This window comes from Myotis lucifugus, unplaced genomic scaffold (genome assembly GCF_000147115.1).
Source record: "Myotis lucifugus unplaced genomic scaffold, Myoluc2.0 scaffold_130, whole genome shotgun sequence".
In the NCBI taxonomy this organism is placed as follows: Eukaryota; Metazoa; Chordata; class Mammalia; order Chiroptera; family Vespertilionidae; genus Myotis; species Myotis lucifugus.
Window position 1 is genome coordinate 1,317,508 of NW_005871178.1, and position 22,938 is coordinate 1,340,445.

Genomic DNA, 22,938 nt, shown 5'->3' on the forward strand with positions numbered 1-22,938 from the left:
TGCAACCAGGGGAGCAATGGGCAGCGGCAGCTCGTCCTGGGCTAACCCCTGAACCTGTCTCCAAGGCCCCCTTTTCTCTGAGTTCTCAGTGAGCCAAAGCAGCCCAGCCTAGGCTTTCCAGTTGCTTCTTCTGTGCCCTGCCTTGTTTCATTGTCTCAAGTCTATCATGGACCCAATACCCTTCAGCTCAGTGCTGTGTGGCCCTTCCCTTTGGATATCCCCATCTCCTGCACTCTCTTCCTTAAATAAATTCAATTTTCCTTTAATCACCATCTGAGATGGCTATTTAGCCTGCCCTCTCCCCATTGATGTTAACCTTTTATTAAAATTTACCCTTTTTGGTGTATAGTTCTCTGAGTTTTGACAAATGCGTGTGACCATATACTGCCACCACTATGATCAAGATATAGAAAAATGCCATCATTGTGAAAAATGCCCTGTTCCTCTTTATAGTAATGCTTCTCCCAACCCTAGCTTTGATCTGTTTTCTGAATCAACAGTGTTGCATTTTCCAGAATGTCAAATGAATGGAATCATATAATCTGCAGCCTTTTGAGTATGGCTTCTTTTACTCAGCATAATATTTTTGAGACTCATCTATATTATTACATGTATCATTCCTTTTTAAAAAAAATTATTCCATTTTCTGGATGGACCACATTTTGTTTATTCATTCTCCAGCTGAGATACATTCTAGTCATTCCCATATTTTAATAATTACAAATAAAGCTGCAGTAAACATTTAAATATAGTTTTCATTTCCTTTGTATAAATACCTAGGAGTGGGATTGCTGGGTCATATGGTAAGTGAACATTTAACTATATAAGAAACTGTCAAAATGCTTTCCGCTATGGCGGTACCATATTGCATTTCTACTGGCAATGAATGTGAATCCTGCCAGCTCTCCACCTTCACCAGCACTTGTCAAAAATCGGCAGGACTTTTACTTTAGCCATTCTGTTAGGTGTGCTGTGGTATGTCATTATGGTTTTAACTTTCACTTCCCTAATGACTATGATGTTGAGCACCTTCTCATGTAATTTGCTATTATATCTTTTTGATAATGTGTCTGGTCAAATCTTTTGCCTTCTGAAAAATTGTTTTTGTATTATTGGGCTTTTTTGAGAGTATTATATCACTAATTCTTTTTATATTCTGGATACTAGCTTTTTCCAAATATGTGATTTCCAAATATTTTCACCCAATTTGTGACTTATTTTTTTCCATTTTATTATAATATGCCTTTCAAAGATCACAATTTGTCATTTTGATAAAGTACAATGTATCATTTTTTTTCTATTTATGAATTGTGTTTCTGGTCCCATATTTAAGAAATGTTCGCAAGGTCACAAAGATTTTCTTTTATGTTTTCTTCCTAAAAGTATTATATATCTTTTTAGGTTTTACATTTTAATCTCTCATCTTTTTTGAGTTAATTTTTATAGATGGTGTGAAATATGGATGAAAGCTCACTTTTCATTGCATACGGATATCCAGTCATTCCAGCACCAATTTTGAAAGACTCTATTGAACTGCCTTTTCAACTTTGTTGAGAATCGATCAATGTAGATGTTTGGTCTATTTGTGACCTCTGTTCCATCCATCTGTCTACACATCATCCTTTCACCAGTCCGAACTGCACTTCCTTGATTACGGTAGCTTTATATTAAGTCATGAAATCAGGTTGATATTACTCTGTTTATCTTTTACAGGGGAGTCACATTTTTAAGCATCCTCATCTGCTTAATTAAATATGTCAGTCAGACTTGCTGCTGAGAGAGAGAAAAGGCGGGAAAGAAAGGCACTTGCCCTTCACTCAACAGTCCATCTGTTTTGGCAGGGCATGGCCATTCGGGCATCTTTAACAAGCTTTTCTTTGCCCTTGTGGCCACAGCGTTTCTGCCTTCATACAAAGCAGGTGCTGGCCAAAGCCAAGCACAAAGCCTTCTCTAGGTGGTTTTCTGGTAAAAACCTTGTTCTTGTAAGATGAAGTAGAACTGGGAGTCAAGTTTATATGGCTCCTGCATTCAAAAGGTGAGCTTTCTAAAACCCTCCAAACACCTATTTTCTTTTCCAAAATCGAAATGATTCTGTTTGGAACGAACTACAAATCATTCCCATTTACCTTACTGAGAGAGTTGGAGAGCAGAGGGAAGGAAGGAAAGGGAGGAAGAAAGGAGGGAACTCACATTTATTGAGCACTGATTACTGGGACGTGGTATGGGAATTCTTGCAGTCTCTCAAGTGAGGTTTGTGTTGTTTATCCCATCTTATAGATGAGAAAACTAAGGCGAGGCAAGTTAAATGGTACTAGTCTGCTCTCTCCGGCCAAAACCCGTGTCCTTCCCTTTGCATGGCAGGAGTATGTAAATGAGGGATGGAGCGAGGACTCCTCCCTGGCCTCAGAATTAAAGATGAGATTCACATACATTTCAGAAATCATACCATGTGTAACAACTGGCACACCCCACACAAAACTTTAGCTTTGCCTGTTTTTTTCTCCCTCCCCTGCCTCAAGGTCAAAATTTCATTTTCCCATCTCTGCCAAAGAATTCTTGTTTGGTTTCCTGAGTTCCCTCTTCTCTTTAAGCGTTTCAATGCTATAGAGACATAATGCTTTGAATAAAAGTCTTAGGGAGGCATTATAATATACGAGACACGTCTCCTTTTAATAAGGAAGTGAAGAGTAACCATGTCCAGTGGTTTTATTTGTGTGGTTGATTTCATGTGTGGATTTTTAATGACCTCATACTGAATGGTTGTAAAGATAGGGAGTTTTCCCAGAAACATGTGTTGTGGCTGTTTCATTGTGGCAAGTTCTTTGTGTCAGACAAACTCTGCACATCTTCTAGAGAAGTATGTCCTGGCTTACATGACCTCAGAAAAAGTCTCAAAAATGTACTTTAAATGGACTCATGTGTAAGCTGTAATTGGAATGCTACTACATGAAAATCATCCCTCAGCGAATGAAGGTCATAGGAGGTCATCCTTAAACTCTGCAGATGAGAAAAGCAAATGCCAGAAGAAGAGTGACCTTGCCTGGGGTCACACAGCTCGTTCCAGCTCATATGAACAAGAATTCACTTTGCAGAGCTCTCCAGGGCTCTCTGTTTTAGGGCCAGATTGTTAAATATTGGATTTTGTTTAATGCCACATAACATATTCAACTCGGTATCAGGAACAAAGTCTCCTCAGAGAGGAAGAGTAGAGGCTTGTTCTCCTCTTAGGGAAGAGGGAAGTATTCTGAACCTCTTTACCTGGTCATACGGTCAGTTGAGATTTTGTATGCATAGGTGTGAAATGGATGCAAACATTTCTTACCTGAAGAAAGGGTTCTTTAAATCGAGGATGTTCCCAGATCTGAAGCCCGTCTGGTTTACCAGTGCCACGATCTGAATGTCATAGCTCTGTCTGTATGGCAAAAACAAATATACACCTATCATCTACCAAGCCTGGTTAGCTACTCACATACATTTAGAGCATCTTCTACACATACCTACTTCATGAGGGTTTTAAGTGTACATATTAATATATACATGTCCAAGTGTATTTATTTAGATGCTATTAATGTTGGTGCAATTAAAGTCTTTATTTGTTAGAAGACTTTAATAGTTATAATTTCTTGATCTAAACATTACAAAGGTAATGGTATTCTGAATGGTCAAAGTGATTTTTTTGACAAAAAAAAAAAAAAGCTTTAGCAACATCAATGACAGAAATGGCTTTAAGTAACAGATACACTTTATGGGTCACCATTGTACCAATACAATCTTAATCATGAAAGGATTGCCTAAATTAAAATAGCAACCTCACATAAAACAGCTAACAAATGTGATTGATTTTAAGAGACCTCAGATGAAGGCTCATAAAATTATAATAAGAGGAAGTGGCTGATAAAAACAAGTAATATGATATATTCTTGCTGATTAACCTTGAAGGGACCTGTTTATAGGATTTTTATTAGTCATTCCCCCAAGAATATATGTATTTCTTCTGATTATAAGTGTTAAGTATTCACTGTAGAAAAAAAATGAGAAAATAAGAAAAAAATAAAAATAAAATAACCCATAATGCCACGACAAAAATTCAGTTAACATTATAGAGCACTTCCCTTCTATGTTTTTTCTTGTATGTATTTATAGATGCAAATTTTTACCTAAAAGATGCTTAAAAAGACCTTCATATCTCCTTATTTTACTTAACATTAGCAAGGGGTTATGTTATAATTCTTAAAAATGTGTTTCTCAATAACATAATGTAGATATAACATGATCTAATATAATAATAGAGGAATATGCAAATTAGCTGGGATGCTGTAGTCACGACCAATCTACAAGCAGCTGAGAGCTACAGGAGGGTGGAGCAGCAAGCTATCAGCAGGGAGAGCTACAGGAGGGCGGGGCAGCGTGCTACAGAGTGGCGGAGAGCTACCAGTGGCGGTGGGCGGGGTGGCCAGCTGAGGCAAGTGGCAGTGAGCTACTCACGCACGGATTCGTGCACAGGGCTACTAGTTTTTAATAATTCCCCATTGCTAAATATTTATATTTTTATAATAAGATATTACTCATAGTAACACAAATCCAGTTTTATGACAGAAATTCTGCTGCACAGGAAATTCTTGTAATACAGCTCTGTGTCCTATCTATGACTTTGCTTGGAATATACTCCTAGATGTACACTCACCAGGCTAAAGCACATAGATGTATTTAAGGTTCCCAATACCTACTGTCAGAATGTCTTCAATTACCTCCTCACTGACAAAGGATGACAGTTTTAATTTCATTACACCTTTTCCAATTTTTAATATTTAAATGCTTGGGGTTAAAATATTATTCATTATTTAATTCAAATTTCCTTAATTACAAGGTTTCCTTTTTCAATTCCAGATATTAGTGAGTGATATAAATTCTTCCATCCTCACTCCCACCTTGTCATTGCCGATAGTGATGTGAGGAGGCTTAAATAGAATGTCAGATCCTGTGTGACCAGTACCTCAACTTTTAGATTTTATTGGGGCCAAACAAAATAAGAGGAAAATATAGCCATACATTTTTTGCAAAAAAATCAATGTCCTTTGATCCTGTTTCAATTTATCTAGTTGACTCAGAACTTCTCTGTTTTAAGATGTTTCTGCCAGGAGGCCTACAGTTAGTAGTTCCCTACTGTGATACTTGATGGCAGATTTGAGGTGAACCGGACATGGGAACAATGAGCTCCTTAGGAGAGGCGCAACCCTTGCTGGAATCACAGAAAGGCTGAGAGATCAGCCTGGTAAAGAACTCAGGGAGGGCCCTGGCTGGTGTGGTCCAGTTGGTTGCGCATCATCTTGCTCACTAGCTGGTTAGATTCTGGTCAGGGCACATGCCCCTCGATGCCGGTAGGTGGCGTGCAGTAGGCAGCCAATTGATGCTTTTTCTCTCTCTCCCTCTCCTTTCCCTTGTCTAAAAATTCAGTAAAATATCTAAAAGAAAAGGTGAGGGAGGGACACACCTATACATTTTGCCAAATGAAAGATACCTCCTTAACAATATTTGAAATAATTAATATGGAACTCCGAGGTATGTGCAAATGTGTATGCTTATGGATGCACATGGGAGTCAGATTCGTCACAACTAAGAACTGAATGGTTCCTGTTGTGGTTGGGAAAAACAGTCAGTAAAGGTTTGCTGTAGGGTCTTTAGCAAGGCTCTTTTCAGGATACCAGGTATGATTCGTGACAGTCCTTTTCAGTCACATTGTCCTTTAGAGTCACTTTTCACAGCCACTCTTCTTCCTTACCCACGATCTTAGTCCCACCTTCCCTAACGGAAGAAAAAGAAAGCTTCAGGTCACCTCATGGCATGCCATGGTTCAGTTTGGTCAGCGAAAGCTGAGATTTGTCCTCAAAACCCTTCAATGAGTGTGTGTGTGATTGGGGGGGAGGGGGTGGTGGTTAGGGAGTGAGCAGGGGGATGGTTAGGTTCACTGATTTGATAGTGATTCACTAACCAAGGGAAATGTGACCTCACCTAAAATTTTAGGAAAATAATGCATTTTTATATCCCAGGAATAGTGTCATGCTAGTGCAAAGATACCCAGGAGGCCAAGTGTAAGCCCCAAAATTAATGTGCGATAATTAAATAACCAGTAATGGATAATCTTCTAAAACTATCCGTAAATAGGGCCTTAAATAATTATCAATTCTTCTGAACCTATTATTTGGCAATGTGTATTAAAAACAAACAAATAAAATATCCTAATTCTTTGCCATTTTAAATCTTACAAAGACAGCTCTGGCCAGGTGGCTCAGTTGGGTAGAGCTTGTCCCATACACCAAAAGGATGTGGGTTCAAATCCTGGATCAGAACACATGATATATAGGTTTTGGGTTTGATCGGTGGTCGGGGCGTGAATGGGAGGCAACTAATCGATGTTTCTCTCTCAGATTGACCTCTCTCTATCTCCTCCTCCCTCGCTTCCTCTCTCTCCAAAAGCAATAAAAATATATCCTCAGGTGAGGATTAAAAAAATACATATATATGTAAATCTTATGGAGACAGAGCAAGTGACATAAGTGGGGATATAACCAGTTCAAGGTTTGAATACAAAAATCATCACTTTATATACCAATATTTCTTTTGTAATATTCCACAAGAATTAAAAACTTGGGAACATAAGTGGAACATGTCTTTTCTGGAAAATGTGGTAATTCATGATAATTTCATCTTAGAGAAAACAGAAGGTGCAAGAGTGAGACAGCATAGGGCTGACCATCAAAGAAGAAGGGGAAGGAGAATAGAAGGTGTGGGAAGTGTGGGGGAAATGGCCAAGTCACTTGTGGAGTTACTGATAAAGGAAAGAACGAGCACCGCAGTCACAGGCATGGAGTCTAGGTCAGTGTTCTTCAACAGGGCGTGAGTGTGGGCCCGAGAGGATATAGAAAATATTGGACAGTTATTTTTAATTTTTCCAGGTAGTTGTTACTGTGAATTGAATTGTGTCTTGTCAAAATATATGCTCACGTCCTAACCCCAATTGCCTGTGAGTATGGTCTAATTTGGAAATAGGATCTTTGCACCTGTAATGAAGTTTAAATGAGGTCATACTGGAGTAGGATGTGCCCCAAATACAATGACTGGTGTCTCCATGAGAGGAGAGCCCTGGCCAGTGTGGCTCAGTTGGTTTGCATTTGTCCCGTGCACCAGAGTTGCCATTTTGATTCCCACTCAGGGCACATACCTGAGTTGTGGGCTGGATCCCTGGTGGGGGATGAGAGGGAGACAGTTGTTCGATGGTTTACTCTCACATCAATGTTTTGTTCTCTCACTCTCCTTCTCCTTCCTCTCTCTCAAAGAATCAATGAAAATCTTAAAAAGAGAAGAAGAAGAAGGAGGAGGAGGAAGAGGAGGAGGAGGAGGAGGAGGAGGAGGAGGAGGAGGAGGAGGAGGAGGAGAAGAGGAAGAGGAAGAGGAGAGAACACATAAAGTTACATATAGGAAAGAAGGCCAAGTACAGACAGGCAGAGACTGGAATGATGCAGCTACAAGGAACAGAAAGGGTTGTCGGGCACTACCAGAAGCTGAAAATCACAGAAAACCTTCTTGCCCGGAGCCTCCAGAGGGAGCATGGCCCTGCTGACATGTTGATTGCAGACTTCCAGGCTCCAGAAGTGCAAGAAAATAAATTTCTGTTGTTTTAAGCCAACTGGTTTGGAGTAATTTGTCCCACCAGCCCTAGGAAACTAAGGCAATTGTTTACCAAATACAAGTTGAACACTAGTGAAATTACTGGGTAGATGCAGGATTCTAATCATCAGCTAAGAGCTAAGCTATCAGTCATGTTCACACAGTTTCTCAGTTTCTGCAAAAGTAAGATTCTGTTTGTACCTTAAATAATGTGGTTTAACATTACTAAGTAATACTAATCATGTGCTGGGAGATTCTCAGTAACATTATAGAACAAAGAAAGGTCACTTAAAACTACACCAGCACACACTACAACTTCACAGTGCCTTACTGTGCACAATAATTCCTTCTGATGCAGCTGTCCAAATATACAGCTATCTTAGGTGCAGTCCAAGGTAGACCATTCGGAGCGGCACTTGAAGCTTTCAAAAGCTTTAATAGTTTGATCAGCATTTTTTTAATTCTGTAAATCACAAAGTTCACCAAACGCTCTGCAAACCAAATCCCCTGGCAAACCTGGGTACAGAGTCCTTCATAGGGATCTCAAACCCATAAAGTTTGTTTCAGAACATTCTGGCACAGGATAGGTGGCTGAGTTACACCCAGCAATCAGCCTACATTTAATTTTCAGTTCATTCTTTTTATTCCTGGTTTTGTATATCTTATATACATTATGTGAGTTTCTTTTTTTTTTTTTTTTAAATATATTTTATTGAATTTTTACAGAGAGGAAGGGAGAGAGATAGATAGTTAGAAACATCGATGGGAGAGAAACATCGACCAGCTGCCTCCTGCACATCTCCCACGGGGGATGTGCCCGCAACCCAGGTACATGCCCTTGACCGGAATCGAACCCGGGACCTTTCAGTCCGCAGGCCGACGCTCTATCCACTGAGCCAAACCGGTTTTGGCCATTATGTGAGTTTCTATATGTGTGTATATAGAGACATGTTTATGCATGTGTATATTAGTATAATATCCATCTATATAGAGAGCTTAGGTTGGTGCTTTCTATTATTATTATCATAGAACACATACATAATTAAAAGAGAAATATTAGTATACTTGGGAAGCACATACATGAAGTGTTTTTACTCATAGGTCCACATGATCAAAAAATGTTGGAGACCATATCTGTAAACTTTAGGGATATAAATTTCATAAAGTTCATAAAAAACATAAGTTCTACTTTATTGTCCAGAGCAATAAAATGAGTGACAGCTCAAGAATGATGGCAGGCTGTCAAAAATAAAATGCTAACAATACAATCACAAATGGTGGGGGTTGCGGGGGGGAAGAAAAGGTCAGTCATTGTCACACCTGTGTGGTTGCAGAGGGAGTTCTCCCAGGAGGTCAGAGTTTAAAAGATTATTTGACAATAAGCGAGGGGAGATCCTATCCAAGGCAGAACAAAGATATAGCACCTTACTGGGAAAATAGTGTGAAAACACAGACATTCAGAAAGTGTTGAGGTCTGTAGAAATACCGAGAAAAACAATAATTATAAAACAAAAAATCTGATGAGATACAATGAGAGTAAGAAAGAGACTAAGGGAAGAGGAAGTGGATACAACTAAGACATACTGTGGACCTACTACGTGTTAATTACTATTTTCTCTCCTTCAGTATTTGCGAAAGCCTAGTGAGATAATTATTATAAATTCTACATTACAGATGATGAGGTCAGGAAACTGGGGTGCTAGTACTAAAGAAACTGGACAGAACCAGGACACATGAGACCCCAAAACCTGGCCTCATTTACTACACAAGGCAACTGGTCTAGTGAGATAAAGAACTTCCTCCAACCCTCCTTCCTTTCTACCTCCTGCAAAGTAGTATATGCCCAGGACATTTTACGGTCTCCTTTCAATTGCACCAGACTAAGTTCTTAATAAGAAAGGGATCATCTGCTTCTGAGTCCTTCATTCAGGTGTTTACTCCACAATATTGCAGAGTCTCTGGAATGTAATAAGTGAAGAGGGATACACTACAGAGTAAGGCTCGGGCCCTTTTTTTGGGAAGCTCACATACAGGCAAATAACAGCTAGCAACAGTGGTGCAACAGTAAGGGATAGAGAACTGTGGGAGCCCTGGGAGTCATGAGGCAAGTGTGCGAGGTAAATGGTTTGCTTTCTTCTTACCTATTAGGGAAACAAAGGAGAAAAGGGTAGAAAAATATGATTGATAATGCAACCCAAGATATGTCAGAAAAAAAGTAATGAGAGAATAAGATGACTTAAAATTACTTACCTAATTATACCCTAAGGTACCTTAGAAACATAAATATTTGAAAGCAAAAGATTGTTAGTACTGGTTTGCCCAAAGCAGAAAAGGCCAAGTCCAAAATTCCAGGCAGATGTTGGCTGCTGCTACTGAGTACTTCTTTTTTTTTAGAACTGATCATTAAACAGATGGTTTATAAGGATTTTGGAAGAAAGTGCTAACTTCCATGATGAACATGGAAAATGAGCATGTTCAAATCAGCATTTCCCACTTTTCCTCCTGGAAGCTACCCAAAAGCAAGGAGAAGAGAAAGATACTGTAAACCGCAGACTTCATTTTCTGTAAAATCAGGAGAAAGATATAATCTGCTGTCTCCAACGTATGTGCAAGGCCTGTAAAAGCGCCTGCAATTGGTTGCAAGCCACACAAAACAAAAAATACAGAAATGCAAAGAAGGGCAGGAGAGCTCAGGGACAGCACATCTCAGAAAATGCTTGCAATAACAAACTCCCTGACAGCAAAGAGCATTTTCTGAAACGCAAAAGCTTAATTCCTCCTTAAAAAGCTTGTGGCAAAGGGGGTCAAAAAAAGGAAGCATGTTCTGAAGTTTACCCTTGACTGCACCCACCCTGTAGAAGATGGAATCGTGGATGCTGCTTTTTTGAGCAGTTTCTTCAGGAGAGAATCAAAGTGAATGAAAAAGCTGGGAATAAAGGTGGAAAGAAGCAAGAGCAAGATCACTGTAACTTCTGAGGTGCCTATTTCCAAAAGGTATTTGAAATATCTCACCAAAAAATATTTGCAGAAGAATAATCTCCATGACTGGTTGTACATAGTTGCTAAAAGCAATGAGAGTTATGGACTGCGTTACTTCCAGATTAACTAGGATGAAGAAGAGGAAGATGATGATTAAAACTCACTTATCTGACACATTTTGTATGAGTTCTTGAATAAAACTTGAGAACCGAAAAGAAAAAGCTTTATTCCTTATTTGTAATACCTTATGCAGGAATTGGGGTAAGAAGACTTTGCCAGAAATGCTCTTAGAACTTAACATGTGGAATGATCTAAAGACTCACAGAGGAGCCATATTTGCAGGAAGCAGAATGACTCTGGCAGCACAGAAGGAGAGAGTGTGAGTGAGAAAGACAGATAGCACGAAGACAATCACATCTTTCTCTACCACAGGAACTTCTTTCTTGTAAATTGCTGTTCAGAAGTGTCCTTTTAATTGGATGATGAACAACCATAACATTCATACAAAGATATTATTAGAAAACAAGTAGAAAAAGAGCAAGCAAAATTTACTAACAGATATAAAACACACGTCAGGTAAATGATGTCTTGGGACAAATAAAATACGTGAGCAAATATTTTCTTATGAATTTTTAAAACCACATTTAAGCCCTCACTCTCTGTAGGAAGCAATAATAACCTTTATGGAAGAAGATCATGACATGGAAATGCAATAACTCACCGAAGAGAAGGAACTATTTCAAAGTACTGATATGGAAATATCTTTGAGACGTACTATTGAGAAAATGAAGATGTGTAAAACATATATAGAATGTTACCAATGAGGTATAAAAGCAGGGAAAATAAGTTTCACTAAAAACTAATAAGAACATCATCCAATGAGCTTTATTTCCCTTTTTGGCAGGGTTATTGGACTGGGCCATGAGGGCGAAGCCAGAGATTAAGCTTATCCTGAGATCACATTCAACAAAAGTCAGGTCATCTTTCTTTCTGGACTGGATGGAGGATGTGGGCTGGACCTGAGTCCAGGTGGGTGCATCTGAGCTACTTCCATAACCAAATTCAAAGGGTGCAGACTAGGCTATTCAAATTTTGAAGAAAGAGTACATCCTTGGCCTCTTTCTGCTTAATAATTTTTGAATAAAAATTTGCCTATTAAATTTGAAAATCACACAAAAGAATTTTAAAACTAAATAAAATAAACCATTGGCTCCAGTAAGGAACTAAAAATAGCATGATAAATGCATGAGTGGAATAAATACAAGAAATTGAGCCCTAGCCGGTCTGGCTCAGTGGATAGAGAGCCAGCCTGTGGACTGAAGGGTCCCAGGTTCAATTCTGGCCAAGGACACATGCCCGGGTTTCGGGGGCTGTACAGGAAGCAGCCAATCAATGATTCTCTCTCATCATTGATGTTTCTATCTCTCTCTCCCTCTCCCTTCCTCTCTTACATCAATAAAGAAATATATTAAAAAATATGTGTATATATATAAGAAATGGAACCAAAGCTGACAAAAATCAGCAATACACTAATATAACTTAAAATTAGATCATATAAAAATAGTTTTTGTTTTAATTGACTAAACACTCAAGTAAAATGGCCCCTAGACTTAATTTAAACTTTAATTACATTATTATAAGTACAGTACTCAAAATGACAGTGTTTGCTGTCACTCTGTACCCAGCACTTATCAGAACACATATGCTGTCCTGTATTTAGTTTTAGTGAAATATTTTAAAGCAGACAATGATAACCTGGATATTTCCAGAGGAGTGGACTTAGAATTTCAAACTACTTCAAAGTCACTCTTATAGAAGGAAGGAGTCGAGGATGTTAGCTTGAAGATAGAGATGGAAAGGCTATTTCATAAAACGCTCCAAATATTTGAACAACTGCCATTGGAAGGTTGGAATAGACCATTTTCTAAAAATTCAGAGACATAACTAAGATTAATTAGTAGAATTTATAGGAAGTAAGATATAGGATCAACAGTAAAAATAATTTTGTAATAATTAGAGATATCTAAAGTATAAGACATCAATAGCCTAAGACTGTATGAAAAGTTACCTAACCTTATCAATAAATGCAAACCAAAACAACCAGATGCAACTTAAAAAATTATTTTTTGGGCTATTAGATTAGCAAAAACCATAGAGAATGATAACATTCAGTCTAGGGAAACGTGGAGAAACGAGCAGGCTTAGCCATTGCTGGTGTGAGCGACAACCGGTAGTATTTACCAGACTGTAACAAGTATGTACTTGTTAATCCAGCATTTCCATTTCTAGGCATCTCATTTAGAAATATTCATAGGCAAGCTATATGTTCAAGGATATTTAGTGTAAACCTTTTCGCAATAGCAAAGAAAGAAAGAAAGCTAAATATCAATCATGGATTGAAGAATAACATTCTGGTATATCCATGCCCCAGACTGTTATGCATCTATTAAAAGAATAAAGCAAATCTATCTGTACAAATTCAGGATTTAGTACTAAGGGAAATCTTAAGTTTCAGATTGCTAGTGTAATCTCCTTATAAAACAACAACAACCAACCCACAAGGACGTTACTTGTTGGCACACGCACAGAAAGCCACCTCCAAGGAAACAGACAACGGGTCACATCTGGAGAGTGGGGCAAATGGTGGGAGCATAGGGGGGCTGGAGACACTTTTGTAGTTTTGAATTCACATAGGAGCATGTTAGGTTTTTGTAATTAAAGAAATAAAGAACCTCATCAGTATGGCTCAGTGGTTGAGCATCAACCTATGAACGAGGAGGTCACAGTCCGATTCCCGGTCCAGGCACATGCCAGGCTTGCAAGCTCGATCCCCAGTGTGGGGCATGCAGGAGGCAGCTGATCAATGGTTTTCTCTTATCATTTATGTTTCTATCTCTCTCCTCCTCTCCCTTCCTCTCTGAAATCAATAAAAAATATTTTTTAATAAATAAATAAAGACTTTTAAAAGTGGAAGGGTTGATTTGGGAGGTGGTGAGTTCTCTGCTCCTGGACTGCTCAAGCACAGGGCCAAGGAAGGGGGGGAGGTTGGTAGGGAGGGAAGACAGTTGAATGAGATGACCTCTGAGTACTCTTAATATCCTGAGAGTCCTGGACCCAGCCTGCTCCTCTTCTCTCCTCTAATGCACCCAGGAGAAGCTCCAACAAGGCAAAAAGAAAATAGAGTATATTAAAAAGGAGACAAATCCAAGTAATTACTGCAGAGACCTTGTGAAATCCATGACCAGCAGGAAGCAGCCAGTCCTGCCTGATACACCATACACCGCTCCTGCAATGCCGATTGGTTTCATTGCACTAAATTTGGGCTGAGTGGTTGGACAGGTGTAAGTGAGGCCAGGAAGCTGACGTGGGATTTAAGGCACTTGGTAATTCAAGCCTTTGGCAAGAGTTCCCATGAGTTGGTGGATTTCCTTCTTTCCTCCACAGTCAGGTGGAGAACATGGCCCTTGGTTACCCGAAGCTCCTCTTCCTTGCCACACGCAGTGCAGTTGACATCTGTCCTGCCAGTTTTGTGGCAGAGGGTACCCTGTGACATTCAGCCAGGCCTTTGGAAAGTTGCTATTTCTCAGTGCTGGAGTCTCAGGGGCCTGCCAGCTTTTTCCTGCTCCCACCCACAAGCAGCGGTGGGATCCCGGCTGTACTTTCCTGCTTACCGTTTATTGGCTACGAACAGCACTCTCCCTGAGAGGGTTTCCCCTTCCTTGGCAAAGAGAGGAGTCTGAAGAAGGCACCGCACCTGGTACCAGTGGGTCAGAGGCTCGGTTGGGGCTGTGGACAGCCACACTGTTACCCTGTAGGGCAAGAAAAGAGTTGAAAGCCAATTATCTTCCAGGCCTATATTAATGGACTAGAGGCCCAGTGCATGAAATTAGTGCACTGGTAGGGTCCCTAGCGGCTGCCGGCTGGGGCCTCCCTCCCTTTCCCCCTGCCGGCAAGTCCCCTGGTTGAACTCCCAGAAGAACTCAGGTCGAGGGGACAATTTGCACACTACTCTTTTATTATATAGGATTGGATTGGGGACTTAGGTTGATAGATAATTTTCATTGTTTTTGACTTATGGAACCCTTTTAAGATAATGATAGCTCAATTTATTGAGCAGTTATTATGTGCTGTGTACTGTCCCAGGAGCTTTATGTATATTAGCCCATTAAATCTACACAACAACCCTATGGGTAAGCCTGGAGAGGTTAAAGGACTTGCCTAACGTCACACAGAGGGCAAGTGGAGAGCCAGGCTTCCCATCCATTGACATATTTCTGAATCAAAGTTCATGAGAAACCCAAAAAGTAAGAGTTAAATTGGGAACTGATTTAAGAAGTTTGGAGTCTGGGCTCTTAATGACTTATGCCAACTTGTTCAGGGGTCCTGATGAAGATTCTGGAAGCAAGAAAAAGTACTGGAGCCCTAGCCAATATGGCTCAGTTAGTTGGGCATTATCCTGTGCACCAAAGGTCCCCTGTAAGGGTATAGCCCAGGTTGGGTTGAGGGCTCAATCCCTGGCAGGGGGCATTCAGGAGGCAGCCAATCGATGTTTCTCTTTCACATCAATGTCTGTTTGTCTGTCTGTCTATCTCTCTCTAAAAATTAGTAAAAATCCAAAAAAAGGAAAACTGCTGGAGTGCATGACCTCCACCTCCCTTCCGGCTTAGATATCCTGTGTGTGTGTGTGAGCGCATGCGCACACACACGAAGTAGTGTTTAAATTGAGGTTCTTCATTTCAGATGAAGAAGTGAGAACATCTTGCTGTGCTCTGAGCACCGCGGCCACTTGCCGTGGAGCTGGCAGTGGTGTTGGCTTATAGGGAGTATGTGCATGTTAAGCGTGGGGTAAATTTTCAGTGTATATTTTGACTTGAAGATTTGGGGGACAAATTTTATATACGTTACTAAGTAGTATAAACCGCTTTTATACCAAAATATATTTAGCTACGTTACAAAGTAGAATGCAAGTGTTCTATAGCTGTTAAAGATAACGTTTTTAACTTAAAAGAAATTTCCCGCTGGAAGCAGGCCACTTTGCTTATCGCCATCACCTTCTCAGGAACAGATTCATTTACTTGGGATATTTACTGGGGGAAAGTCTTAGGGAAAAATGTATGGAATCTTTGAATGGACATGCTTATGTGGTGTAGGAATGACTTGCACATCATTTTCTTTCTCTCTGCCAGCCTAGGCAAGGCTTCCAGGGACCCCCTTCTCCCCGAACCCCAAACTTTATCACAGATCCATGGGCCCTTCTTTTTCAGCAGGTGCAAAGACAAGCCTGGATGGTGTGATAAGGGGTGGAGGAGCAGGTACTGTGAAGGGTTCCCTTTTGTCTTGTCATTTGACTCAAAGCAAAACTCTTTGCTAGCTGGAGCACTGGAGCAAGCCCAGGAAGAGGGCCGGGAAGTCAGGAGAGCAAAGATGTGGGGTGTGGGAGTGGCGAAGCCTTTACAAGGAGCCCCAAGCCCTAACAGTTAACTTGTAGGTGGTTTTTAATCCTCTTTTAAAGCCCTGCAACTTCCAACCCTTTGCAGTAGGGAGAAAGGAGTGAGTGCAGGATGGAGTGTTGCAATTAGCAGCAGCACAACCAGCCTGCCTGGTCATTAAAAAGGGATCCTAGACTGTGAAAGCAAAGGCTGTGAAGGGGAGAAAGAATGACACGAGGTATTACCCCAGACACAAGAGATTCTGCAGTCAGGTGGGACGGTTGCCCCTCCACATCTATTCTGGAAAAAAGCAGGAGGGTAGATAAAGCACAGACCCTCTCTCACTCCTTTCTTTGAGCCAGAGTCGATATAACACTACGGAAAACCGTCTTATTTTGAGTTCACCCTAAAATCTAAAAGTAACACTAACATCAATGCTTATCTTCTTGGAATGCATAAAAACCAGTATTGTTGCAGTTGAAATTAGTTTTAAAACATTTTAAAGGTATGATTAGAAATAGTAGAGGACAGCATGGGAGAGAGGCGGTGAAGAAGCGGGGTGATACCTACAGAGATCCGACAAAGGCCACGTCAAACCAGAACGCCAGGCCGTGGACGAGGCCCGACTGTGTCATCTGAAACACAAAGGGGATTTCTACTCTGCAAGGAAACAAAAGAGAAAGAAGAAACATTTTCTTGTTGACAGACATCCTGGATACTCTTGTGAGATGAGTGGGAACACTCACAGAATATTTTCCTTCTCTCTTAAGGGCTTTGGCTTTGGCAACAAGATTCTCTCGGTGTGATTAATGCTGGGGTGACGCTGCACATTTGAGATTGTTGCTCTTGACAAAATTCTGCGAGGACCAGACCACTGTGCTGCAACGACCCAGAGCGCCGCTGGGCGAGCGCAGCACCTGGAGCCGCGTTGGACTACTGAAGAGGGGGACGACCCAGGACACAGGTGACAACCATCCTTCAAGAAGCCAAAACATGGGCTCTGGCAGTCCCCCTGCGCAGCTGTTCAAACGGAAAGGCTGCTCAGGCCTCTGAAAAATGAAGTGGATTGCAAGCTCCAAAGGTCATTGCCATAGTTCATTTACTTTTCAGGGAGGCAATTTAACTTCCCACCAGGCTACCGCAGAAGTCATGCAGAAGTGGCCACGGTTTATGCCAAACGCAGAATAAGTGGGAATGGAAAGAAGATTGGAAATGATACAACATCCAGATGCTGGACCTGCTTTACTGTGGGACCTTCCAAAGTCACTTCAATTCTCTGAACCTCGGTTTTTTCATTTGTTGAAGGGTAACAAAATCTCCTGCTTTTCTCACAAGGTTCTTGTGAATGTCAAATGAGGAAAACAATGTATATGAGAGTGTTTTGCAAACTTTAAAGTGTTTCACTCTTGAACAGCAGTATTACGGGTCCATGGCCGGGGCTGCATTCCTCCAAGGAGACTAATTTTAGTGAGTGCTCTAGAAACTTTCAAAGAGGGTTGTACATTATTTGCAGGTATGCTGCCCCCAAAGGCCTAACTTCCTCCAGCTGCAGTGTCAGCACATTCCTGGAGATTTCCATTGTACTTGTCACATTGAATTTGTTGGTATCGCATTACAATTATTTCCTCCCATTTTTGGCATTCCTCTAACTCAGTGGTTCTCAACCTTCTGGCCCTTTAAATACAGTTCCTCATGTTGTGACCCAACCATAAAATTATTTTCGTTGCTACTTCATAACTGTAATGTTGCTACTGTTATGAATCATAATTTAAATATCTCATATGCAGGATGGTCTTAGGCGACCCCCACCAAAGGGGTCGCGACCCACAGGCTGAGAACTGCTGCTCTAAATGGATCATGAGCTCCTACACCAGCACAGTGCCTGGCACACAGTATGATCTCAATAAACGTTTGTTGAATCAATGTCCAAATGGATAGATGACATCTCAGAGTTTTCAAAAACCTCCCTGGAACTCAGGAGGTAGCCCAGAGCAGCCAATGGAGCCAGTCGGAATCACTCTTGTCTGGCCCTGCGGTAGTTATTTCAGTTGTTCCCACACGCCAGTTCTCTTGCTCCAAACATACAGTCGGGTTGCATTTATCCACTCACTTGAGTTCAGGTACCGCCATGTGATTTATGTTGACCAATTAAATGTGAACAGAAGTGCACTGTGTTGTTTCCAGGCACAAACTTATGGCCAGTACATATTTTGCCACACTCCTTTTTCCTCAGGTACTGGCATCATTGCAGACACAGGCTGCTGCACCAGCCTGACTGAGGAGTGACTGAGGGGTGTGCAGAGCTGAAGCTGGTGCATTATGGATAAATAGTGTAGGGGAGAAAGACACCTGGGATATTACAAGCCATTAAAGATTCTTTTTTGTTACTGCAGCATGTTTTGGCCTATCCTGACTGACACCTTTTGTCCATTGTGATCTCAAGGTAGGCAATGGTTTGAGTCAGCCAGCTGCATTTTCCAAAGTCTGACCCTTGATTCCTCATGAGTCCAAGCAAATTATAATCTGGCTGGGTCTTAAATTTCTTACCCAGAAAAGAAACACATAAATATTGATCTTCTCGGGAAGGAAAAAACAAAATACTAGTGAAAGGTCGCCCAAGAGGATTCATATCACCATCTGAGATATGAGTCCTCAGTGCAGACTCTCTTTAAGTGGAGAGAAGGAGGGCAAACGCTATAGCATTGATTGAGTGCCTCTTTGAAAATGAGCCAGTGCCTGTAAAATATTTAGCACAGTACCTAGCATGTAGTAAGCACTCCTCAGATTGTAGCTCTTCTTGTCATTCTTATGGGCACTGACCTGGGAGAATTGCTAAAAAGCCCAGACTCTGAACGGTTCAAGTCCTAGCTCTCATGACATTTATTCATTCTGTGACCTTATGCAATTGATTGTTCCACTCTGCCTCATATTTATCATTGGTAAAATGGACATAACAATATTACCATTTGCATGGTGCTGCTGTGAGAATTAAATGAGTCATATGTTAAGGGCTCAGAATAGTGTCTGGTTATGCAAGTAGAGATATACTGTTTAATTTTTCTCATTCAATTCTTAAAACAATCCTTACCCTTATTCTGCAATAAGGGAAACTAGTGCTAATGTACTATTCCCGTGTGTGACTCAGACCTCAAATCTCTTCCCTGTGTGAGCAGCAAATCTCTGCACTGCAGTTTTGGGGATGGGAGAGCTAGAGAGGAGATTTAAAAATCTGGAGCGTCTCTGATTGGTACAAACCTGTGGAGATCTGCCTCTTTTGCATCCATAAAGTTCACTGTGTACTTGACTGATCGAGCCATCAAAATCCTAATGTCAAATGTGTCCTGGGGAAAAAACACACAAAGATGTTATCTTTCTGTCAGGACAGACTGAATTCAAGCAAGACTGATTGCAGTCTAGCTTTCCTCCTGGAATTTTAAGTCAGTAAGGGTTACCAGTGGTTCCCAAACTTATTTGGCCTACCGCCCCCTTTCCAGAAAAAATATTACTCAGCCCCTGGAAATTATTTTTTTTTAAAATTTTAATAGCAGTTACTCGGCTATATCCATCTTCACAAATTCTCTGGAGCAGGCATGTGGTGGTTTTTGACCATCCAGAATTGACCTCTTCTCCACATTCCAAGAAGTTGCACAGTAATTAAGTTCACTGGACAATCAGGCTTTATCGGAACTACAAGCTAACATTTATTTAGTGGTTACTATATGCCCAGCCCTAAGTATTTTGTGCTTTACTAGGCTATATCAATCTTCACAAATTCTCTGGAGCAGGCATGTGGTGGTTTTTGACCATCCAGAATTGACCTCTTCTCCACATTCCAAGAAGTTGCACAGTAATTAAGTTCACTGGACAATCAGGCTTTATCGGAACTAATTCTGGGGCTTTTGTCCAAGTTATTAGGAAAAGGCAGGCTCTTCTTTGGGACTCAGAGTTTTAAGAATCTGAGCCTGGAGCTTCCGCAACATCTTCCTGCCATGAGGGGGGCTCCTGCCTAGGAACAGAGTTCCATCAGAGGAAATGGGGATATGTGATGAGGATAGAAAAACCAGAGCCTGGGGCACTGTCCGAACATCTGCAGCAGGTCCCTGAAGCAAGCTCTATCTCCAGGCTTGGCATTTCTTGAGGGCCTGTGATTCCATTTCAGCTTAAGCCAGCGGTTCTCAACCTGTGGGTCTCGACCCCTGAAAATACATCCTGCATGTCAGATATTTACATTGCCATTCATAACAGTAGCAAAATTACAGTTATGAAGTAGCAACGAAAATAATTTTATGGTTGGGGGTCACCACAACATGAGGAACTGTATTAAAGGGTGGCGGCATTAGGAAGGTTGAGAACCACTGGTTTAAGCCATTTGAGTTGGGTTTCCTTCCACTTACAACTGGAAGAGTTTCAGACAACGCAAACGCCAAGTTGCCCAAGGTTACACGGAGAGATGGAGCCACAACTGAAACCCCAATCTTTTTGCCAGCAAAGCTCCTCTTCTAAGCTATTTATTTACAACACTTGCTCTTCAATTGCGCCTTGGACCACTGGAATCAATGGGAGGATGTGAATTATTGAAGAAGCGGGAAGGCTGAGTGTGTGCAGGGGATGCGTTTGAGCAGAAAGAAAATTAGGAGTCACTTATTGAAAAGCAGTCCTCAAATCGCCTTGCTTTCAACAGTACCATTCTCTGAGAATTTTCTTAATTGACTGGGAGATCAGCGCTGGAAGACTTGAAAACATATGCTCTTCTGTGATGGCTTAGCACCCAGCCTGGCAGCACAGTGTATGCAGGCTCACGAGTGCGTGAATGAAGGAATGAATCAACAGATAAACACACGGCGAGGAAGCCTGTAAAGAGGACACACTTACAACGATTGGCTGTCTGAAGTATTCATCCACTGCAGCAGCCCGGAGACTGGACAGGTTGACCCCATAGAAGCACTGCTGGTACCTGAAATAGGATAAAGAATCACCATGTATCTCATCCCATCCCTCCCCTGAGTCCCCAAGCCCAGCATAGCTGTGATGTTCAAGCTCCTCACAGGTCATCTAAGTTAGCTCTGGAGCAAGAATGAGGCCATGTGAAGGGCAACTGGTTAGTAGGCAGCAGCAGAGCAGAAAATGTTCTCTAAGACCTGCACTGGACCTGTGCTGGGCAAGAGAGAAGGGAGGGTGGAGCTGAGGTAAAGGAAATTTCTTGTGGGGAGAACAATGAGAAGGATATGGGGGTTGGGGGTGGGGAGGAAGGCCTTAGGGCTCCCATCCTTGACCTCATGCCCCATCCTTGATCTCATGCCTGCTGTATGACACTCTATGCAAGTCCCAAAATACAATTTCTGGGCCCTCTCATTAGCCCAACCCAGAGCACGACTTTAGATCTGCAAAGCCTCTGGACACTCCTGCTGTTTTGGGAAATGGATTTTCCTTTTCTGTCCTTCCGTAGCCACTGGCCTGCGCCTTCACGGTGGCCTTTGCTGTTGTGGCAGACACGGGCAGTCACAGTGAGTGACGGCTGGATTGTCACAGTCCATTGTGCACACTTCTCCTCAATTCTGTGGTCAGTGACACCCGGCAAGTGCTACAAATCCTGCTTTCTCCTTCAATGCCCCAGCTGTACACAGTCACCAGCGACCACTGGTACCTGCAGCACAGCCAGGGCTCTTTGTCATGTTGTCTAAAGGTCTTGGTTATTTAGGGAGGAGATCCAGTATCTGGATTAAGACCAGCTTTGTTCAAACTCTGCAGATGACTGGCTGTGTGCCTTGGGCAAGTCACATGAACTCTATCAGTTTTCTTATCTCTAAAAATAAAAATAATGCAAAGCTCACTTTGTAGGGTTACAGTAAGGATTAAATGAGTTAATACAAGCAAAGCCCTTGAGCAGTGCTTGGCATTTAAAAAAATCTTTATAGTTGAAATTACTATCTATGTGTCTTCCCCCCCTCCCCCGCACCCTCAGCCCCCTAACTCTTCTAGCCAGCCCCCAGGCCTTCACTACCCTATTGTCTATGTCCATGGGTTATGTATATATGCATACAAGTTCTTTGGTTGATCTCTCTCTCCCACCCATCCTTCCCCACCTTCCCTCTGAGGTCCCATAGTCTGTTCCATGCTTCTATGTCTCTGGGTTTATTTTGTTCATTAGATTCCACATGAGTGAGGTCATGTGACACTTATCTTTCTCTGACTGGCTTATTTCGCTTGGCATTTTGTCACTGCCGTCTAAGTGTCAGCTGTCATTCTCTGAACTTCACTTCAGCGCTGGGGACTAGGGCAATGGTTCCCAACCTGTACCACAGGATTACTTGGAGGAGCTTGTTAAAAATTCAAATCCCCAGGTCCAACTCTAGGAAGGCTTGGGACCTCACTACTAAAGAGTGAGGGCTTTTATCCTGAGATTAAAAAGAGGTTTTCTAAGGGTGTGTGTTATATAGCCTGTCAATCTCCATTCCCCCCAATTCCACCTGCCAATATGGAGGGAAGAGAGAGAGAAAAAACAAAGCACAGAATAACATTAAAATCTGTGGTGCACTTAGATTTTGATGGAAGGCACAGCCAAAGGAAGGCTCTCCAACAGGAGGCAAAGTCTCCGATGTTCCCAAGAGACGCAGGGAAGCATCACAGTGTTAACTCAACTGCCAGTCCTCAACCTCCAAGGGCAATGCAAGCCCCACTGAGCTCCTTACAGATCCTGAAGAACTTGTCCTATTTCTCATCTCTGAGCCTTTCCCTCTACCTAGAATGACCCTTTCCTTTTTTTACCCTGTTAATTCCTATTCAATCTTTATGAATTAGATGAAATATTTCCATAATGTAAAAATGTAAAACCTTGTGTGACAATGAAATATTCAAGTTTCACCCA

At 41.5% G+C, this 22,938-nt stretch overlaps 1 protein-coding gene and 1 pseudogene across 1 annotated transcript in view; one reads left to right on the plus strand and one right to left on the minus strand.

Moving 5' to 3' along the window:
• Positions 1–3,318: 3,318 nt before the first annotated feature.
• LOC102417416 (histone-arginine methyltransferase CARM1-like) overlaps positions 3,319–22,938 on the minus strand; it is a 214,310-nt gene continuing 194,690 nt past the window's right edge. Inside the window, exons 8-12 of the mRNA XM_006094114.3 lie at positions 20,946–21,027; positions 19,329–19,414; positions 16,644–16,733; positions 14,316–14,453; positions 3,319–3,412 (exon numbers count right to left, since the gene is read on the minus strand). Coding sequence (XP_006094176.1) covers positions 3,319–3,412; positions 14,316–14,453; positions 16,644–16,733; positions 19,329–19,414; positions 20,946–21,027 — 490 coding nt within the window. The remainder of the gene's footprint in view (positions 3,413–14,315; positions 14,454–16,643; positions 16,734–19,328; positions 19,415–20,945; positions 21,028–22,938) is intronic.
• LOC102423196 lies at positions 10,445–10,801 on the plus strand (annotated as a pseudogene).